Below are 21,302 nucleotides of genomic sequence, written 5' to 3' on the forward strand. Positions count from 1 at the left end.
CTGTCTCTCTCTGACTTTACTCAGATGCCACAGCTAGATACTCTTAACATTCAGGAAACCTGATAAACATGTCAGAAGATAATTATTGAGACTTACAGTAGTGCTACTTTAAGTGCGGACAGAGGTATTATTGTATTTTTATAGACATCAGCAGCAAAGGGCTATCCAGAAGGATAAAGGCACCAAAGAGAGAAATCAGGATGTATAACCCCTTTAATAATGCATGCTGAAGCGACAAGGGTGGTTCCTGTTGTCAGGGGAAGGGTGGGGAAAGGAGACAGGTTGTAAAACACCCCCTTATGAGATAGGTGACTACTCATTATCATTTGTTAACATCAGCTCGGTAGATCTTTTAATTACATGCTCTGTCAAACATTTCACGGAGCTGAACAAGTCGAGGGGGAGAGTCCTGTTTGCTGCCATGGATCTGGAGTATTCAGGTGGAGATACACTGTTGCCCTGATTTTTAAAGATTTTTTAAGCCTTCTGATGTTGACATTCTTGTAGAGAACTTTCTCACACACTTTCTGTAAATAACACATTGTTTTGCATTCTTTTATGGAGGAGGAGAAATTTGATGGACTGTTGATTTGTCCAGTGTCATTGGAGAGGTGGCACTGTCACCCTCCAATCCACTGTCACTTTTGGAAAACTATAAATGTTGGAGTCAGAAAATAAACTTCCCTTTTGCTCTTCACCTTGAGAGCAGTGGTGTGCGCCTGTGTTCCATAGCAACAATACACTGTTCAAGAGGCTGCTCTGACAGCACTGTGGCTGGCCAGACAGGTGTGTCTCTGTCCTTGGAGGGATTCAGTGCTTTGGCTGGACAAGGCCCTGGGTAACTGCACTTCATGTTCACGTTAGCAAACGAGGTGTCTTACTCATGTCACAGGTGTACATGGCATCATCGTACCTTGAGCTCACAGAGAATATTCAAACTGCCTTCACAGTAACAAGACTCAACTTGGACTTGGTAATTCAGCATGATGGCCTCTGGGCATACCCATCATGGGACAGTGCTCTCCCTCCAGAGTGTGGGATCTGCATCTGCTGCCAGTGCTTTTGCAGGTAGTCTCACCTTCAGAGCCTTTTGGCAGCCAAATGCCTGTATTTGCACCAAACAGGAATGTAATGTTTCCTGTTATAATAGGGACCTTGCAGCTGTACCCAAATAGATACCAAAGTGCATTCCTACTTCCCACACTTTTTTCCCCCCATAGGCACCATTTTGTTTACTTCTGCAGAAGGAATTACAGCATAACTCAATTTTTGCTGTTGCTTATAGCTTCTGACCAAAATTTACAAAAAAAAGAGGTCTAGTTTCAGCTCTAGTTTATAGTTCATATTGTCAGTGTAAAGACAAGTTGTAATTTAAAAAATTTACAACATTTGTATATAAATTTTTCTCGCTTGTTTAATGTCTTTATCCAAGAACATAAATCCTGCTAAGAAAGCATGCAATAGTTCTTTTAACGGCATCTGTTATGAAATGTTTGGTAGATAAATACAAATCTTAACATCACATTTTATGACATGGATTTGTTTTAAACCTTTTGTTTAATCTGGGAGCAGTAATATTTCACACTGTCCAGGTGACTGAGGGTTGGCTGTTATTTTTCCTAGGTAGTTGTGATGGCTCACAAAGCAAAACAGTGATCTCCAGGAAGCAAGAAAGATAGCATCCAGACTGCTTGCAGTTAACCCATCTCTGCCTGAACCAGAAAACTATTTATGAAAATTACATAGCAGAATTAAAGCATTAAGAAAGATCACTGCTGGAAACTGTTGCTTCAGGGAAAGGTAAGACTTTGCATTAATTATGTAGTCATAATGGATTTACATGAGATTTTTCTGGTAAGACTGATAATAAATTCTAGGTATTAATGCATTTCTTTATTGAATAAATTTGGCAACTAATCTAAAATTTTTAGTAAATAGTTAAAGTCTTTTGCATAGGTGTGAAGAATGTAAAACATGCAGATTGGTATTTGGAAGCTCATGTATATGTGGTTCTTGCCAAAAAAGATCGTGAGCATAAATTTAAATATTTGGCAATGACAAGTTTTGGGTTCTTATGGCCTGACTTTAAAGATGAATTACAAAGCTATATTAAGACTATCACATGTGACATGAAACTGTGCATACTTTACTACAGATATTTGTAGAATCTTTCTCTTAATGTTGTTGAAAACTGGCAAGCCATGACCAGGAGTTGAAGAAACTTATGGCTTTTAACGAATCTGATGCAGTGCAAGTGTTTAGTTAAAGCCTTCCTGGGGCTGAAATTCCTTATAGCAAAGAGTTGGTTATATTTGGTTTTGGAAATGCTGATACGTTGCTGGAAAACAGATGAACAAGCATTTTGCACATGTACTAATTAAAGGATATAAAATAGCTGCAATTGCTGCCATGCATTTATATATCAAGGAGCCAGGGGAAAAATATACAGCTACATGAGTACATCAGTGTCCTCTTGAACAAAACAAAGCCTTTCTTTTCCTACTAGAAAGAAGGTTGGATTGGTTTTAAGCTACTGTTAGGCTGTATTTAGTCCTTCTGTCATAAATCTTGGAGACAATTAATTTTGTGGTGTAATCGGCTATAAGCCACATCAGATGACCTTGTTAGCAGAATTTCTCCTGGCATGCTGGCTTCTACAGTGCTCCCAGTTCTACTCCAGTGGGGGGTGAAATATTTTCTTTTGCTTTTAAGGAGCAGTACTGTAAAGACTCTTGACAGGGTCACAGCCTTTTCAATGGAATAGTTATGTTATTTTCTTTGTTGATTGCTTAAATAAAAATATTTCTGTTTCAGTTTTCCTAGATTTTTGGATTATGTTTTTCAGTGCATTGGGACAATTATTATAGAGCCATTTATTATTTGGTTCTTATTTTATTTTGATGTAGTGTGGTTTTTATCCAAAACAGTGCAAATCAAAGCAAGCAAAAGGATGGATTTATGCTGTAGAGCACTGAGATGTGTAAATGTGTGGTATGTGTTCTGGGCCTTTATGATCACTGTGAAGATGGTTATTTTCATTGCCTAGAGATAAGCTGTTCTGTACACCAGTGATGTGTATCTTACAGCTGACGTGAAAAGAGCTCTCTTTGGCCCAGGCTGTAAGTTTGCTTTGGCTAGAGGTGGGGCTTGGGACACATCTCCACAGCAGCATGTCCAGTTTCAACCTGGTCCATCATTGGAACAACAGGAAATTCCCATGACAATCTCTGAAGGGTGTAAGGGAGATGTCTACCTCTTGTAGAGCAGTGCAGCCCCGGGAGTCCAGGGCACGATCCCCCGTGCTCCAGGCAGGAGACTGAGCACGTATCATTGCACCATGTGAGCCAGGAGGGAGTGACTGCCTGGTGACTCCAGTCTGGAAAAGTACAGCTGTTGGAATAACAGCCTGGTGAGCTGGGAAATGCAGGAGCTGTTTCCTAGACTACCTTGCAACTGTAATTCTAAAACCTCCAGGCTGAAGCAAGCTCAGAAAATACCAGATCTGGCCACTTCAGGATTAGCTTACCTGTTTTACTGTGCCTTCAGAGAACTGGTTATACTTATGTTTCTCCTTCATGAAGCAGTTTGAGAAGATACCCCCTCTCAGCAGTTAAGCTAATGGCTCCAGAGTAGAAATGGTATCTCATGGCAGCAGGCTTCCCACTCCAATGAATACAAATTTGGCATGTTAGCAGGCGTCTTGTAAGTGTCCTTGAACTCAGAGAAGGAACTATGTGAATATGCAAACGTATTTGGGGGCTTTTATTTTCTAAAGGGAGATGAGGCCAAATGGCATATAGAGCTATTGTGAAATTTCTTCTACAGGTTAGAAAAACTCCCAGGAAACTGAGGAGCTGATTTAGTTCCATTTAGGTAGAGCAGTGTTGTTTTTTAATCACACTGGTTGCATGTCAGAAAAATGAGCAGTACTGAAGTCTGATGAATGTGCGACCTATTATCTTCCCATAGATCTCTCAGCTTTTGGAGGGTGACAGTGCTGGCCTCAACAAGAGGGTGCTAGAGAGAAGGGAGATAATATCTGTTGCTACTCATAAATACAACTGCCTCTTTTTCCCTTCTTTATTTTAATACTTCACTGTAAATTTATGCTATTTGTTTTATTTGATCTGATGATTTTTTACCAGTATATCTGTCGAGCTGTATATTGAACTCAATTAGTTCTGTGCCTTTGTCTTTTAGAAGTAACAAATGAAAACTGTGTATTTAGACCCAGAAAGGCATGTGACAAGCTATCTGGCAGTAATCTAGGAATGCAATTAATTGTGTTTAATTATGCACTTTGTTTGCTAGGCTAGAGTTTTAAAATTTTGCAAGGTAGAGACCTCACAGGACATAAAAGTTCAACCATTTTTTTTTTTTTTTACTACTTTGGCTTCATTTATCAGAGTTTTAACAACTCCTTAATTTCTTCACTCGATTATTTGTGAAGCCTGTGTTACCTAGGAAGGTCCTGATTTTTACTTAAGTTCTGAAAGCAAGCATCAGTTTACTGAGTGAAAGAAAAGTGCAGATCCCAGCAGCTGTAGGTTCAGGAAGTTGTTCTCTATTTTTATTTCCTTTCTTGGAAGGCATGGCTCTGTGGAAGATCCAATTCTCTAACTGCCTAAATCATGTACATATATACATGGGTTATAGTACTTCACAAACTGGAGAATGAGATATTTAAACAGGTCTGAATGATACAAGAAAATAAATTAGAGCTAAGTGCCCAAGAATTGAGATGGAACACAAACATAGCAGTAGTTAAAAAAAAAAAAAAAAAAAAAAAGCAAGAGAAAAAGCCCCAGAGAATGAAGAACTAAAAATAGACTTGTTTTGTTATTTTTAGGCATTCCTGCTGGTTGCATAGAAATCACTGAACTTAAAAGGTCATGCTACCAATGCTCAGTACCTCTCAAGCATTCATTTTAATCTAGTGAAGAGATCCAAATGAAGACTGACACTTGGAATTTGAGGGAGGCAATATAATTTTTTCCTAATTAAATATGTCAGTGTTCTAGCTTGAAATCTGTTCTGGGAAACGTATCAGCATCATGCATCATGTTGAAGCCAACATTATTGATAATGACCTGAATCAGGTGACATTTTACAGATGATAAGCATTATTAAAATTTCCTAAGAGTGGATTTTGATTTTCCTTTCATGTTACGTAACTGGAATAGTTCAGGAAAGGAGTTTATCAATATTGATTCCAGAAGAATACTTAAGAATCTCTATAGCTATAAAATGTGTGAGTGCTTAAGTAATTTGGGTTTTGCTTTAGCTTTCTGGTTTCTTAAAAATGGGGGTGGGTGGGGAATGAATAAAAGAAAATATTTTTCTTTAAGAGTGTGTCTAGCATCAAAGATATCAGAAATAGGCAGCAATTCTTATTGCAACAGCAAATACTGGAAAAAAAAATCCTCACTAGATGAACTACAAAACCACAGACAGTATGCTGTTATTTCCAAAGTAAATATTTTACCAAATAGGTTTTTGATACAAGGAACAAGATGTGCAAGGAACAGGATGTGATACATATCCAGTACAACATTTTAAACACATTTTAAACATCCTGGTTTTTCCTTTGGTTAAATTTAGATAAAGCTTAAATGGTTCCACTCAATGTTGTTTTGCTTTGATTAAAACAGACATTTTACCCATGTAGGTGGCTTATTTGGGGGCTTTTTTAAGTGTAAGCAATTTTTTCTCATACATATAGCAGAATAAGAAAAAGGGTTTTATCCTCCATTTCCCCCTACAGAGAGATGAGCTAAAAAGTCCAAAGGTACAGATATACTACTTCTTCTTTCAGTGCTGATGTGCTATTTTGGAATATGTGCTGACCTACTTTCTGTGCTTCCAGAAAGCAAGCTGAGAAATTTTTGCTTAGGCTGCAGACTTGGATTTATTTTTCAGTGTATTTTTGTACATACTTTCACACAGATATGCACACACACACACACATTGATAATGTGGGGTTCATGTACAACAGCAAATCAAGATTGCCAATTTTGGTACAATTTCAAACTGCTAGCAGCAGAAATCTGTTGCTAGACACCTTCCTTAAAAGGATTTGAGAGGAGAATATTTTCAACCTAGTGATGCCATTATTTAGAGTTACATCATAAGATAGAAAGTTTTCAGTTCCCAACTTCAAATAAATTTGATACCTAAACAGAATAGTCCAAAATTGCTGTGAAAAATGATGTAAGAATCTCATATTCTATTTTTTACTGTTTCTTCAGCATTTTCTTAGACATTGGAAGATAAAACCCTTTGAATTATTTACTTTCACTCCATGCATCTTTTTATACAGCACTCTGAACATCAAAGAAAATTCTGCTCAATAGTTTGCCATTCCCAATTAAAATAATGATACATAAAGCTTTGGAATTGTATGAACAAATTAAGAGAAAGCAAGTCATGAGAGATGTAGCCCTGCTCCACCCTCTGCTTAGGGCAGAAAAAATTTATCTATCTTGGCAACTCTGTGCTCACTTCTGAGCTTTCCCCAGCAGGGTAGCTCTGCTGGTGGAAGAAAATTCTTTTTCAGTGTATTGTAATTCACTCACAATTGCTGTAGTGCAGAAGGTCTTGGTGTGGCATTGCTCTCATCTAACCTGTGTGGGAATTCCAAGGGTAAGCATCTGTAAGTCTCAGTAAAAGGCTGCAGTTAAGGAGGAAAGACAATTTCCCCTCAGGTAGAGAAGATGAATTCTGCCTTGCAGAGGTGCATCCCTGCATCTCTGTTAGATGGGTTTAGACTTTGGCAACTTAATCTTTGAATATGTGCAGCTAGGTGGGGGACATGCAGTCTCCTTGCTCTGTACACACCACAGTTTCCTGATGTTCTGCAGGGAAAGGCAAGGCAGTGTAAATGAGGCTACAGAATACCATGAGTGGTAGGTCTGAATCTTCCTGTGACTGACAGGCATCTTACTTCTCTGGAAAGTATTATGGCCCCCTTGAGCTAGCTGTGGATATGTTGTATTTCTAAGACATTTGAATTGCTACTTCTCTTCTTTAAATTTACCTTGTATACCTTAAAGACTATATGCAGTAGTTTAAAAAAAAAACCATCTTTCAAATCTTCTCTTATGGTTGATAATTGAGACGATTTTTGGCTCTGTGGGGAGTGAAGAATTCTACAATTTCATAGCTTTTTCATACGGTTTTTAAGCATTTGGATGATTGTAAAATTTTCACTTGGTAAATATCCTCAGCAGCTCTACTATTTTTCAGGGGGTCTAAAATTGGTGAGATATTAGTTAATAATCAAGTTAGATCAGTATAACAGGCTGATAGTCATATGTGAATTGCCTAGTTTAGTGCTCATGGTAGAGCAAAACATGTTCTTAATGCTGTTACATGGAAGGTAACATGGGCATAGGTAGGTTACAAATACAAAACTGTTCAGGGTAGTAACTTGAAGGAAAGCCAAGGGGCAATTTAAGAAGCTTCTTCAGCTTAGCTGCCAGTGTGATGCTGCAATATGGTAGTACCAAAATACTCTATCCAGTGCCTTAATATTTTGACCAAACAAAGAGGTATAAATAAGGGAGAGACTTGAAAAAAGAGGCTTGTGGAATTTTTGGAGGTCTGGAGAAGAAAAAAAAACAAGGAAAAACTTTTATGTTGTGAGGCTTCAACAGGTCACTTGTGTAAATTTTTAGAACAGAATTTTGCACAATGAGTTCATAATCATCTACAAATTCTTGTTTTAAAAACCCATCTCAAAGCAAGGAATGTCTAAGCCTAATAAATAAAGGCACCTGAATGTTGAACTAGCTTCATACAAGCCAAATTTTTCTCAAAAGAGGAAATATCAACATTGAAATAGATGAGTTGTAACATCATCTGCCATAGAAGGAGGGATAATCCTATGATTGTGGGACAGGCACTCCCAAAAGCTAACTTTACCCTTGCCACTATTCAGTATATTTAGTGGAGAGGCAAAGGTTATTCCCAGCCCTAAATCAATGGCTCTATCCATGGACTGTAAAACAGGTACGGGAGAACATGCTCTCAGGCTGAAATTAGGCTTAGTGATCATATGAGTGCCCAGAACTTTCCAAAAGCCTGTCCTTAGCTAGCAGGAAAAGCCCTACAGCCTTCTGTATGCAGTTGGTCAGACCCTTGTTTACACTGATCTCTTGGTTTTGTGTGCCTGTGCTGTGTTCTTCCCCATGAAAGATGTGTCCTGCTTCTTAGACTAGAAAAACACTTCTGGAAACCTCAGTTCTGCTGAACTGTGATCTGAACTTCACCCATTTCTCCATGTGCTTCCAATCTGTGTAGAACCCAAGGGAATCTCAGGTTATTTAGGTCCCTTTGGACCCCTTATTATTTTTCACCCTCCCCAAAATTTTTTGTTACATTTGCACGCTATGCCAAAAGAGCTGTCTCCCTAATACTTGCAGTTTGGAGTCAAGACTTGGAAAGATAGCCCCCAGATAATTCTTTCCACCTAAGAAAGATAGAAATTTTATGACCAGCAGTGCAAAGTGACATGTCTGACCCTTGCTCTGGTACTTTTTCACTTCCATACCTGTGATATGTTCTCCATGCAGAGTCACTTAGCTAAATTCATAGTGCTAAGATGACAGTGGTGCCTGAACTATAGAAAGGTAAGGGTAGTGACTCCTGACACAAACTGATTGAAGGATTTACTTTACTGATACATGTCTCCCTGAACATAATTAATTTCTATAGTATCAGGACTTTTTATTGGATGTTTGCATAATTGCAGAAGGCTTCAATAATGTGTTTGCCTATTCTAGAGACTGGTAACAACTTGATTTCCCAGAGATAAGCCAAACTCTGTGGTGTTCTGTGCTATCACAGACATTAGTTCTTCAATTTCCTCTTGAAACTAATCCGAAATGTCAGGAAATTTTGTTTATTCAAACTATATGTTTGAGTATCTTTGAATCTGGATTAATTTCAGGATTTTCCTCATGAGTCTGAAAGCCCTTAATTAATTAGCCAACAGTCCAGCTGAAAAATGTATTGCTCCTTGATATTTGGCCCCCCATCTTTATTTCAGGGCTATGAAGCCTGGAGCTGAACTTGGAAGAAGCATGAAGATGGTGGTGTTTCATGCACCTCCCTGGACTGTGGAATGAATTGCTGGAAAAGTTCAGTGGAAGTCTCACTAAGTTTTGGAAGTGTTTCAGGGCTCATCTCTCTTGGCAAGCTTTTTTTGTCTCTAACTAAGCTCTTAATTAACTTTAGGTGAAATAAATTCACTGTATCTGGAACCCTGCATAAAGATAACAGTAGAAGACATTAAGGAGTGAAGGGTGTTTCCTTTTCTAGACAGACCTGATACTTGTGTGGATTAAATGTTCACAGTCAGTGGGCAAACTGAGTTTTGAGTTGTCTCAAAATTCATACTTGTTGCAGGGAGTGTCTGATTTGAACTAGGTTATTGCACATTTCATTTTACACTAATGCTGTGTTTCTCAGTTGTTTTCATTCGTGCTACTACTCAAAATAGGGTTGTGCTGTCTTAGTTTGAAATTTACCAGTTGCACAGCTGACATTCAGAAAAGTCATTCTCCTTTTCTGTTGTGCTGTTGCAAGAGCAATCTTTGTGTCTGATTTCCAAGGTGTGCAATAGTTTCTGTGTGTGTATATCTGTGTATTTAGTGTTTATCTGGAAAGCCTTGGGCCACTGCAGTACCTTGAGCAGCACAACCCCTAAGGCAGCATCTGCTAGGCAGGTGATCTCTGTTATCATTTTGACTGTATTTAGGGGGCTTGCAAAGGGGACACAACAACCCTCTTCTGCTAATACTGTTTTGAATGCATTCACTGTTACTCTTGCAAATTTATTGTCAAATTAGTCTAAATTGTATTTATCTCAGGCCTGTACAGAGTCACAAATAATCCCATCCAAATTTTAAAATGTTTTTCTGTTTGTATTAATTGAAACTGTGTCCACTGGGTCTTAATATGAATGTTAATGGAGAAATTGAATAATCAATATACCTATGTAAGGCTTTACTAGACGTGTTAAATATCTATATATTTATATTTAAAATGCACAGGCACACTGTCTTAAATCTATTTTAAGTATATTTATATAGCATGTATTGTCATACAGGCTATATAAATTGAGTAATATTTATGGCAGGGTAATAGACTATAATATTTTTCCAGTCCTGTCTAGGAATAATATTTCAGGCATTATTTGGAAGCCATCTTCAAGCCATATATCATGCAGCTGATTCTTCAAGAAGTCAGAGGAAAATAATCAGTAAAATTGGGAGTTTTAATGTCATTGTTAAAGATGGTGATGCTGTTTAACTAGTTAGGTTCTCAAACATCTGTAGTAAACAGGGATGGATGAAAGAGTACCAGAAAATATTTCTGACTTCAAGTAAATCTGTACAGCATTTCTTATGCTTGTTTTCATGTTTTGTGTATTTTTCTCTCTTTTTCGGTCTTTAGGCACTTGGAATTTTTCACTCACCATGAGGCTTGCTTTAGGGGTCAGGCCCTGCTTGTGCTTGCCAAGCAGTGCTGGCTGTTGCTCTGTGCCAGTTACTTGCCACTGGCCACTGCTTCCTGTGGTTTGCAGACCCTGAGTTCCCTCACATCCTTTCCACTTCCCAGTCCTTCTCACATGCCTGTTGTCATTTTTTGTCTCTAAGTATGGTGGGTCTCTAAATATGTATGTGGAGGGGATTGTAAAATTTACATGTGCTATTCAGGTTGTTCCTTTCCTTCCTTTTTCTCTTTCTTTCTGTGACATTGTAGGAGAAGCCCCAGTTTGCTTCTAAATCCACATTTATGAGCTGGTGTAGAGAAACTTTTCCTCAGCCATTCTCATTTTGCCCAGGCAATGATTTGCTTACTACAGCTGGGAGAAGGAAAAGGGGAGAATAGAGGCATGGAGAGAGAGGGAGTAAGCTGGTGCACAAAAAATGCTTATATTGACATATCCTACTGTATTGCAGTGTAAGGTGCAGTAACAGGTCTGTATTAATACCATTCAAATGCAAAATAAGTATTTATAAGAAAAGTACTGAAGTTTAATATTGTACAATTGAAAAAGGACAAATGTTCAGCTGTGGTTTTTTTTTTGTTTCTGTAATGGGAGGTTTTAAAGATCATTTACACATCCTGCTTTATGATGCTGTAGCAGTGTCACAGAGATTCTTGTATACTGCTGACTCCTGTAGCAAAAGTTGAAACTCAGTTTGGAGTTGTGCATCAGTCAGACATTTAGAGTTGTTTGGGATGTGTTCTGGTGTTTCTAGAGTTCTGGCCTTAGGTGGAGTGCCTTCATTTTCATATTGACTGCTTTTGCACTTGAGATAGTAATCCTCTCTAAAAAGTACTTTCAAGTTCCATACATGGTGGGTTTTTTTCCTCTATATCTGTAACACTTTTTTACAGAAGCTGAAATGCTGTTATAATCTCACACATATGTGCTAACAAAATTTATTTCATGTAGAATACTGAACACTCAGAAGTGGTTTTAAATAGAAAATTGTCTCTGAAATCTGTAACCTTCATGTGCATAGTTTGCTCACAGCATTCACTTGCAAGATAGAAGGCAAGAGGAAAGCCATCTGCCATGTTTATCAGGACTAATACTACCTCATACTGAGTAGAATTCCCTCAGAGCCTCGGGTCTTTCTCTTGCCATTCTACCCAGAGCATAGGCTTAATGTGCCAGGTTGCAGGGGAATAATATCAAGCATGATTTTGTGATTGCAATGTTACTGCTGTGCAGATTCTGCAAGTTCACCCTCAGCCTTTGATCTTTGGAAGATGTCCAGCTGCTGCCACTGGGGCAAAGCCATGTGTGCTCACAGCTCTGAAGCCATCTGCAAGGAGCTCTGTCAGCTAGCTGGGTGCTTGTGCTGTGCCTCTTCACTCTCCCCTGCCAGAAAATGCCTCTTTCCTGGCTTTGGAGAAGGATTGACTTTGGAATCCTCATGAGAATAAGGCTGCAACAGCCGTCGTGTACTGGGAACATCAGTGTGAAGTGAAATTGTTACAAATGGACATTTGCCTATGAATTGTTCTGCCTATGAAATGCTGTGATTTAAATCAGGTTTCTGTTTTGTGCACATTATAGATCCAACAGTAAAAGAACAATAGTATCTTAAATCAGTGTGTTGTTAGCAGGCAAGAATATGACTTCAAATTAAAGGTGCTTATCATCTTTCAGCTGAAGGACAATGCATTTGAAATACTCAGCCAAATCTCTTATCAAGATTCATCTACTCAAACCAACATTCTAGCACAGAAAGCAACTCTGTAAAAGCTCTATTCTTTTACTCATGTTTTATCTGTTAGTATTTGATAATTTGAAGAATCATCTGGGCTGAAAGCCTACTTCTCTCTTCTGTGACTGTAATTCAATGTTAAGTGATCTACCACAAGTTAAAACCATAAATGTAGTATGTGATATGATGAACATCTAAAACTCTTATTTAGCTTCTTGAGGGTGAGGTATAGCCTTGGCAGCTGAGTCCTATTAAGACAATTCTGTGAGCCACTGTTTGCTACAGGGTAGAAATTAATGTGAACCTAAAGTGATCTCTTTGCTTTCTTTAAGACTGTGGACACGATCAGCATTAATTTGCTGACCTTTTCCTCTTATACTCACTTCTGAAAAATGATGCTTGACTGAAGAGAGAATTTTTGGATGCTAAGTCTGTACCTAGTCCAGACTCTGCTTCTAACAGCATTAAACAAGAAGAAATTGGTTAATTCAAGCAGGGAACTTGTCAGATGTTTACGTCCTATGGATTAAGACAGCCAGGATATTCCAGAAAATTAAACAGATACTTTTTTGAGCAACAGTTGGAGGATTTGAACAGCTGTCTATTTTCCTTATTTTTGATATCCTGTTTTCTCTTCCTTTGTTGTTTAGCTTTCCTATTTGAAATGCAAAGCAAAAGAAGTTTGAGACTTCATGGCATAGATAACTTTTGAGGTCTGTGACTGTTCAGATATGAACAGGGTGTGACACCTGGGTAATAAGTGCTTATGGGGAATAAAAGAAGAGGATTGGTTTGCTAAATCGTTGTATGCTTCATAACAGTCTCCTCAGCAAGCAGGTACCCAGGAATATTTAACTTGATTTGTAACAACTTCATTTCTTTAAATGTCTGACAGCTGTAAAATGCACTCAAATTAATTACATAGCCTAGCATTGCCTTTATAACCTTATTTTTACAAATATTTTAAGGTCTAACAGTTAAAATTTTTCTAACCTGGCTCAGTCACTAAAAGAAACAATTCATAAATCCCTGTCCTGGATGCTTACTCTTGTCTTTTTGTCCTTTGTGGCAGCATGACTACAAATAAATAAGCAAATAAACAAAAGGCAGCCTAGGTCTGTGCCATAGTTTGCTGTGCAACATCTCAGAATGGGTGCTAATGCAACAAGGGGGAAAGCTCCATGGGCCACAGGAAGAAGGATGAGGTTTGGTTGATTAAACTGAGCTGGTTTAAAATGTTAGTAAAGCTCAAACTTTCCCTTCATGCCTTTGCAGTTCCTCCAACATATATGGCTTAGAGTCCTCATCCTCCCTTGAGGAACCTTGTGTTCTGGTGTGTGTGGAGTGGTGGGAAGGACCATGGATCCATGTACACTGATACAGATACTGATTACATTACCAAACAGGCAGGAACTCATTGCAGAGCTGGTTTTCCTTTTCCACAATACAGATTTTCTGAGCCAGCCTGCATCAGGTGACACACTGAGAACACTTTTTAGAAAAACCTTTTTTTTGCTTCTGCTGTTGATAAGCCAAATATTTCCTCAGCTGAAAAGGGGAATGGGAGCTCTAATGCAGTCATAATAACAACTGGCTTACTGCACATGAAATATAACAGGATTTGCTGCTGTATTATTTTTAAAAAGCTAATGATAATTTCCCCAGTGAGAATTTTTTAAATTATTTTTTGGACTAGGCTAATTTTGTAGCTTCCAATCTGCATTACCCTGCAGTACAGGGTACCATCCAAACTGAAATCAAATATCAGTACCTTCAGCACTTACTTACCAAACTTCAGTCAAAATAATTAGTAATAGAACCTGCAGACACTACAGCTGGGTAATTTCCTGGAAGCAAGGGGTAAGATGTTCTGATTTAGCCTTTGACTGTAAAGGATAAACCAAATGGTTATTATAATCACCTTTTAAAACCATAAGAAAGTACTGAAATACACCAAACCTACCAGAGAAATCTGAGGCTTTATAAACCAGCCTGAAAATGTAGCCAAATTATGATTCCTGGTTTTTCATAACTTGAGCACTTTCATGGTTCAGTTCTGAATGTAACACAGTGATTACTTTCCTGTAGCAATCCCTTCTGAAGGATCTTGTGTATTATTTATCCTTTGACAGGATATGTAATAGAGTTAAGCTGCTAAAGTGACACTTGAGCATCTCATTCTCAACAACTTTCAGACACCACTGGAATTCTCAGTTTCTGTTTTGCCACTGAATATTCCTTTGCTTTGCCTGCTCAGGATTTTCAGTCTTCGGAACAAGTGTTTGCCTTTTTTGATTTTCAGTTCTGAATGCATTTTCAAGAATGCGTTCTAGAGTAGATCCTCCAGAAGGCAATTTGAAAGCCCCTCTGGATTAAACTTTTCATAGATTCTGGTGTACTCTGGCTGGATCAGGGGTTTGTACCCTTGACAGATTTTCCCCACCTGAAAGAGTATGACCACTGCACAAATTTGAGTGTCCCAGCAGCAATTTCTTCTGTTGGAAATGTTCCACTTGGCATGAATATTCATTGGGCTGGAGAAGGTAAGATTGTATGGTGCAGCAATCGTATCACTCAGTGAGAATATGGGACACTCACTTTCAAGTCACTCTTCTAATGAATATTTAATTATTTATATGTGTTAGAGTTTTTTAAGAAGGAAGAGTTCAGAGCTGTTTTCATATCTTGTAGCCTAGAGCTTAGATCACTTGCTGAAAATGTTGAAATTTTATTTAAAGCTTACTTCAAATTTCTGTTTATAGCTCCTCAAAAGTTAATTCCTGAATTTTTTATTTCTCAGTCTTCACACCTGTTTCAAGTATATTTATTTGCTCACATTTAAGCATTTTCTGTTGTTTTGAAAGGCATTTGATGAATTTATTTTGGTTAAGTTGGGCTATCAGGAATGGACTAAATATTTTTATGCTGGTTCAGCCAAAGCTGAAAAAAGAAATGGAGTTGTAAGAGAAGGTGAAGCAAGGAAAACTTCTTGGACCTATTTTTTCATTAACTGGGAAAAACAGGATGAGATACACAGGTTTGAAGGACATAAATTAAGTATTTTGGTCTTTAATGATGAAAACCAGTGAGTAGAGAAATTTTTTAAATGTAACTGAGCAATTTAGACACAAAATTCCCTTTGGTCATGACCTAATTCTCATTACCTAACCTCTTTTGGATTCCAGTGGAATTTTCAAAAGCTTATTTCCACATGTAAAAAGAGCTCTGGTGATCCCTAGAATACTCAGCAAGATCAGAAGTAGTCTGTTTAGCTATCTACATTTAGTGTTCATTTGGTTTAAATGATCAGTTTGTTCTGAATGCAGGGTATGATTTCTGAGTCCAGTGTATTTAAGATTGGATCCTTCCATTCATAATTTCAACTTTCAGCCCAATGCAATGTAATTCCCAGAGGAACAAGACAGAATCTAGCAGATTATCGCATCCTCAATAAAATTTTTTAAAAAGCTACACACTATATACTTATAGTGTATATAAAATTTCCACTCTTCCCTTCCAAAAGCATGTAGATGAACCATTTACTTTTTTCATCCATAAAATTACAGAAGGTTGTAATGAACTTCACACAAAAACTGGGTTTGGAACAGCCAACCTTGTGATCATTGCACCAATCTTACAGTGTACCCTATCTTTAGGAAAGTAATTAAATCATTTGTGGTTTAATTGTTTTTAAAAAATAGAAGAAATCAAGTTCTATCTTCAGGTGTTAAAATCACTTTTTCTTAGGTACCCACAGCTGAAACATTATTTACTCTCCCTTTGAATTGCCACTCTACTTATTCATTTCACCGTATTAAGTGCTGTTTTTTTAATAGTAAAATGCATGTTAAAATGCATCAGAAGATTTGTTTGTTTTAATTTACTAATTCATTTTGCCTCATTTATGGTAAGAAAATTATCAGGTTCATAAAAATGTTTTAATTTGTCTTCTTTCTGAACATTTGAGAAAGGAAGATCACATCCTTAGGGGATTTAAAAGATTTCATTGGGTTAACTGGAACAAAACAAGAAAAGTACCTGGAGTTTTATTTAAATGGAGAATTTACAGACCATCTCTGTCATACATGTATTCTATAATGTCTTATTTTTACTAGTCAGCAGTTGCATAGAGAGAGAAATTAGTCACACTATCACATCTTTGATTTCTTCAGTAGGAAATAGCATAATTGCTCATTGAGGAAAGAAACCCCAAACTGACAGTGGTGGCCATGAAACCCTTTGTGATTTGGACTGTTTATCAGCCTTCAAAATGGAAGTCTGTGACATGACAGGACTAAAAGCCCAAACATACTGTTCGGGTAGTGCCTTTCACCTGACAGGTCCCTAGGCTGGCATCTAGAGTTTGATGGTTTGTTTGGGTGTTGTTTTGTCATTGTTTGGTTTGTGTGTGTTATTTTTGTTTGTTTGTGGATTGAGGTTTTGTGTATGGGTTTGTTTGTTTGTTTGTTTTTCTCTCACACTGTTTTCTTTTCGTAAGGTTAAGCAGCACCTGTTTAACTTGCCAAGTTAATGAACTATTAATGAACTGACCTGAGAAATGCTGTGGGTATAATATAAACCATACTAGCCCTAGACATTGCCTCATATTAAATTGTATTTTCCACTTTGCAGAGATTGTTCTGCTGAGCTCAGGTTTGCTGAACTTCCTAATTACCTCAAAAGTTTCATGCGAATTATTTCAGCCTGCCTCCTCCCTGCGCTGTTTCACTGCTGCAAGGAGGGGCGATGCAGTAACACTACACCTGTCCCAGCACACGCCTCTCAACCTGCTCAACTTCCCCAACGGGTGAGTTGAGCATGAGAACATCCGAGATTGCTGGGTCTGTAACCACTGGTCCCGACACTCGCGGCTGTGCGGCTGCCTTCGCGCTGGGGCGGCTTTAGCGCTCCATCATGGCACTGGATGACAGCAGCCTGTGCTCCAGGACTAAGGGTAAACTTAATCCCCATCAGACTCGGTATAAATCAACAAGACGGAGGAGCCTGCCGCCAGACATCCTGCTAGAAAATGATTTTAAAGGAAAGTTTCAAAAAAATATTAGGAATATAGACCCTATACACCCAAGGCGCACTAAGAAAAGACCTTCTATATTCTCAGGTAGGAAATGCTATTTCAATAGTATGTTAGTGCAGTGTCTTTTAACCTTTTTGGTAACTGAAGGATTCAGCACTGGATTACAGTCAGAACTTATTCTGCTTTAAAACCTAAGACAGTTTTCATGGATAGATTTAATCAGGTGCCATTTATGTTAAATTATGTCAGCCACTAGCGTTTAAATGATGGAACCAAAAAGACAGCCTTCATGGTTTTGATTTCATGTTGCTTGCTTGAGGGGTTTTTTTTAATACTTAGCATTTAAAGAAAGCCAGTTGTTTCTCCAGAGCTTTAAACTGCATTTTGCTTAACCCCACTTACAAGTAATACAGACAACAGCTGCAGTGTAAGAATCTCTCTTGCTGCTCTAATGCTGTATGTCATTGCTTTTCTGGAGGAGAGTGGTTTGGAGAGTTCTTCAGTCTAGAAGATTTTTGTGTTTGTGTAGCCAGAAATTAGCATCACTAAATAATCAAATGCATGCTTTAAATTCCTGGTTTGAACTGGAGCCTGTAATGTCAGGAGTTAATAATTTAGTTTTACTCCCTAGTTGTTAAGAAGTAGGAACAAGGTGTGAGTGGATTTCAGTCAAGCTAATGGCAAGCTGGAATATTTTGTTGTGTTGTGCTTTTAAATAATTTTAAATGTGCCTAAAAATAGGAAACAGATTATTATGAGGACAAAGGATTTGTTGGAAAACAATCAGGTCATCTTTACAAGGAGCACTTAAAAGGTTCTCGGGGGAAAATCAATACCAGCTTATCCCTGATGAAACTGAAAATGTGTTTCTGTGAGGCGATCAGGGAAAATTAAATCCTTTATAGAAATAAAACTTCTTTGAATTTAAGTATCTCCCTTTCCAGATGAAAATCAGGGTTTTCACATTTCTGGAGGAATTAGTACAATCATACAGATCTTTGAAAAGTTGAGAAGTATATAAAAATATTTAAATATTAATATTATATTCCTTATGACAGCTAAGCTTACACAGGTACCTTTTCAACAGGTGAAACACCAGTGAAGGAGTGGAAGTACAATGTTAAAAGACAACACAGGGCAGCATTATTTGTGTGGGATTTAGATCCTCTGTTGAACCTTAGCTAAGGCAGTTTAAATATTTCAACACCTCAGGAAATAAAGCTTTTTTTTCCTCCTTCCTATTCTACTTCTCAGCTTAAAAAAATACAAAAAAGCCTTAGCAGATCTCAAGTCAGATGACTCAGACATGCCTGAGGCTCCTGGGCTTCCCAGGAACTGGCTCCTTCCTAAGGTGATGCAGTCTGTTGGTGACTCCCAAATCACATTATTTTGGACAGGATAGACCCTCTGTATCTTTCCTGACTTTGCATCCTATCTTTATCTCAGTTGCCACTTTTAATGTTTTACTTACGTTTTCTGCTTCTTAATTACTCTGTGTTTGTGGGTTTTTTTCTCCTTTTGTTTTTTTCTGGTACATCGACATTTTTGTTAGGAAAAAAACATACTATATATGTTTTTTCCCTTGTGTTTGGTCTTCAAAACTCATTCTCTGTAGTGCTTACCCAGATTTCACCTTTATTCTGTGATTATTTTTTTTTTAATGCACTTCTTTCTCTCGGCTCTTTTTCCACCCTCCCAAATGACCACATTAGCAGTAGTACTCCATTCTTTGTGCTGTGTCAGGCATGAGCACTTCAGTGCTGTTTGTGTGTCTGGAGCACTGCCATTATGCTTATGAAATCCACTGCAGATGTGTTACTGTACACTCAAGGGCACTTAACTCAAAGGTAATGCAAATTGATTCCTATAAGCAACTGATGGAGCATGATGGAAAGATGGGTGTAGCCTTTCCTTTGGTAGGTCAGCAGTACACATGGGAGAAGCTTCACTTGATTTGCTTTTGGAAACAGGTTAACAAAGTACACTTGAAGTCCTCTAGACCATTGTCTTTCACACTGTAAATGTAGGTTAGAGTGGGAAAACAGCTGTGTCATGGAATCAGGGAATGCTCTGGGTTGGAAAGGGCTTCTAAAATCCATGTAGTACAGCCACCCTACTGTGAGCAAGGAGATGCTCCACTATTATCAGGTTGCTCAAGGCCCTGTCCAACCTTGAATAGATAGATAGACAGATTAAATGTAAATATAAATAAATAGACAGGCTTGCTCTGCAGTCTTTTGGATGAATGAAGAATTTGAAGAATGTGGTAATTCCTACTTCCTTCTTTCAGCCTAATCACCTATTAAAATAAGTATTTTAAATCTGTATCATATTGACTCTTCCACATCCTTCTAATCCCTGTATCTCTGCTAAGTAGCACTGTTAGCTGATCTTGCATTTGTTGCAAGTTGAGGCTGAAGTCATGGACTTGTTGTTTTCTTCTCTTTTATTCTGTCTTACAGAGCTTTACTCATTCAATAGTGAATGGACACACCAAGGCATTGAGCTGCAAGGAAATACATCAGTCCATCCATTGGGACTCTTGTTGCAGTCTTGGTGCAAGCCCAGGGAGGGTTCTTTCATGCAATAGGCTTCTTTTACATTTTTTTTCTTAACTATGATAGCTAGAAGCTCTCTCTTTAAACATGAAAGCTGAAACGTGAGAAAAGTGAGTTGTCTGTCTGTCCTGCCATCATGAAGTTAGTCATTCATGTATGACTAGGCAGGACTATCCAACCAATAGTATCACAACAACCAAGAGCATCATTGTGTTGTTGTGTTTATCCCCATATGTCAAGGGAGAGACAGAAACTGTGTGCTGAGAAACCATGGCATTGCCCAAGGGATACACTGCACAGAGATACCTTTTTCTTCCTTTACAAAGCACTTAATTTACAAAGCACTTTCTTCTTGTTTTTTAATCTGAAATGTTTAGAGCTGCCATATACTTCAGGACTTGGTTAATATCAACTGCTATTTATATATAAATTTTGAGTTTTACTATTACATGGTTATGCTTTTAAAAAAAAATTTAAAAAAAAAAAGACATAGGCACAGAGAAGCATAGTCAGCATTGTAGGGCCATTTACTGCCAACAAAGATGTTCATCACCTTAATTAGCAGACTTTGTACATATCTGCTGATATGCTCTCAGTTCAGCATACTTTCATGGCCATGACTAAATCTCACACTGGCAGGACCATGCAAAAATGAACAGTCTTTTCTTAACCTGGATATAAACCCCCAAGATAAACTTGTTAAAGAGAGAGGAAAGAATTGTATAAAGACAGAGTGGGCAATGAAGGGATCGTAGGAGACCAGGTCTTGGCACAGCTACCTAGAAAAAGTAGATTGAACTAACTCAAGCAACATAAAATTAAAATGGATTAGCTAAACATCATTAAATGTGTATGCTGACATGTTTAAAAGCACAATAGTATAAAGAAAATTAGTCTGCATTTTTTATTTTCATCTACAGAAGTAAAGGGTGAGTTTTTACTCCTATTTCTTTTTGACAGAAGGTTGCTGATGTTGTTTGAGTTTTCTCTTATGCATGGATAAGACAAGAGATTTTGGCTGGGAATGTTAATTTTCTATAGAAAACAGAATAAGACAGAAATCACAAAGGTCAAAGTGCTAAAAAAAGTATAATGGTCAAGTTCTGCTTGGAAGCCATGTGTATGGTGAGCTAGGGATGTTTTTTTAACTAAGTACCATTAAAAATCTACTTATAGTCCAACTGTTAGTATCTTGTAGGGGTTTTTTCCTTCTCCTTCATCCCTTGGTCTTGTAGGTAGTCTGTATTATTGTTGAATGATGCTTGCTCACTGATGTGTCAGTTTTAAAGAATGGAAGGTGAGAAAAATACCTGGGATTTTCTGCCTCCCCAGGACCAGGCATGCCTTCATTTCATGGTAGTATGCCTGTGCCTCAGGTGTTGTCTTCCCAGCCAAAATTAGCTCTGTGTATTCTGTGGGACAACACATGATCACTGCTTTGGTACAAGCAGTGTGGTGTTG

The 21,302-nt window shown here is 37.9% G+C and overlaps 1 protein-coding gene across 5 annotated transcripts in view; it reads left to right on the forward strand.

The window, feature by feature from the left end:
- FRY (FRY microtubule binding protein) overlaps window positions 1-21,302 on the forward strand; it is a 224,273-nt gene that overhangs the window by 27,582 nt on the left and 175,389 nt on the right. For 3 of the 5 annotated variants that reach the window (XM_050978479.1, XM_050978462.1, XM_050978474.1), the window contains exon 1: window positions 17,114-17,367. In XM_050978479.1, coding sequence (XP_050834436.1) covers window positions 17,163-17,367 — 205 coding nt within the window. In that variant the 5' untranslated portion in view covers window positions 17,114-17,162. Of the gene's footprint in view, window positions 1-1,623; window positions 1,801-17,113; window positions 17,368-21,302 lie in introns of those variants that run through there. The other 2 variants (XM_050978471.1, XM_050978466.1) reach the window with 1 other exon arrangement.

The sequence above is a fragment of the Serinus canaria genome, chromosome 1 (assembly GCF_022539315.1).
Source record: "Serinus canaria isolate serCan28SL12 chromosome 1, serCan2020, whole genome shotgun sequence".
Classification (NCBI taxonomy): Eukaryota; Metazoa; Chordata; class Aves; order Passeriformes; family Fringillidae; genus Serinus; species Serinus canaria.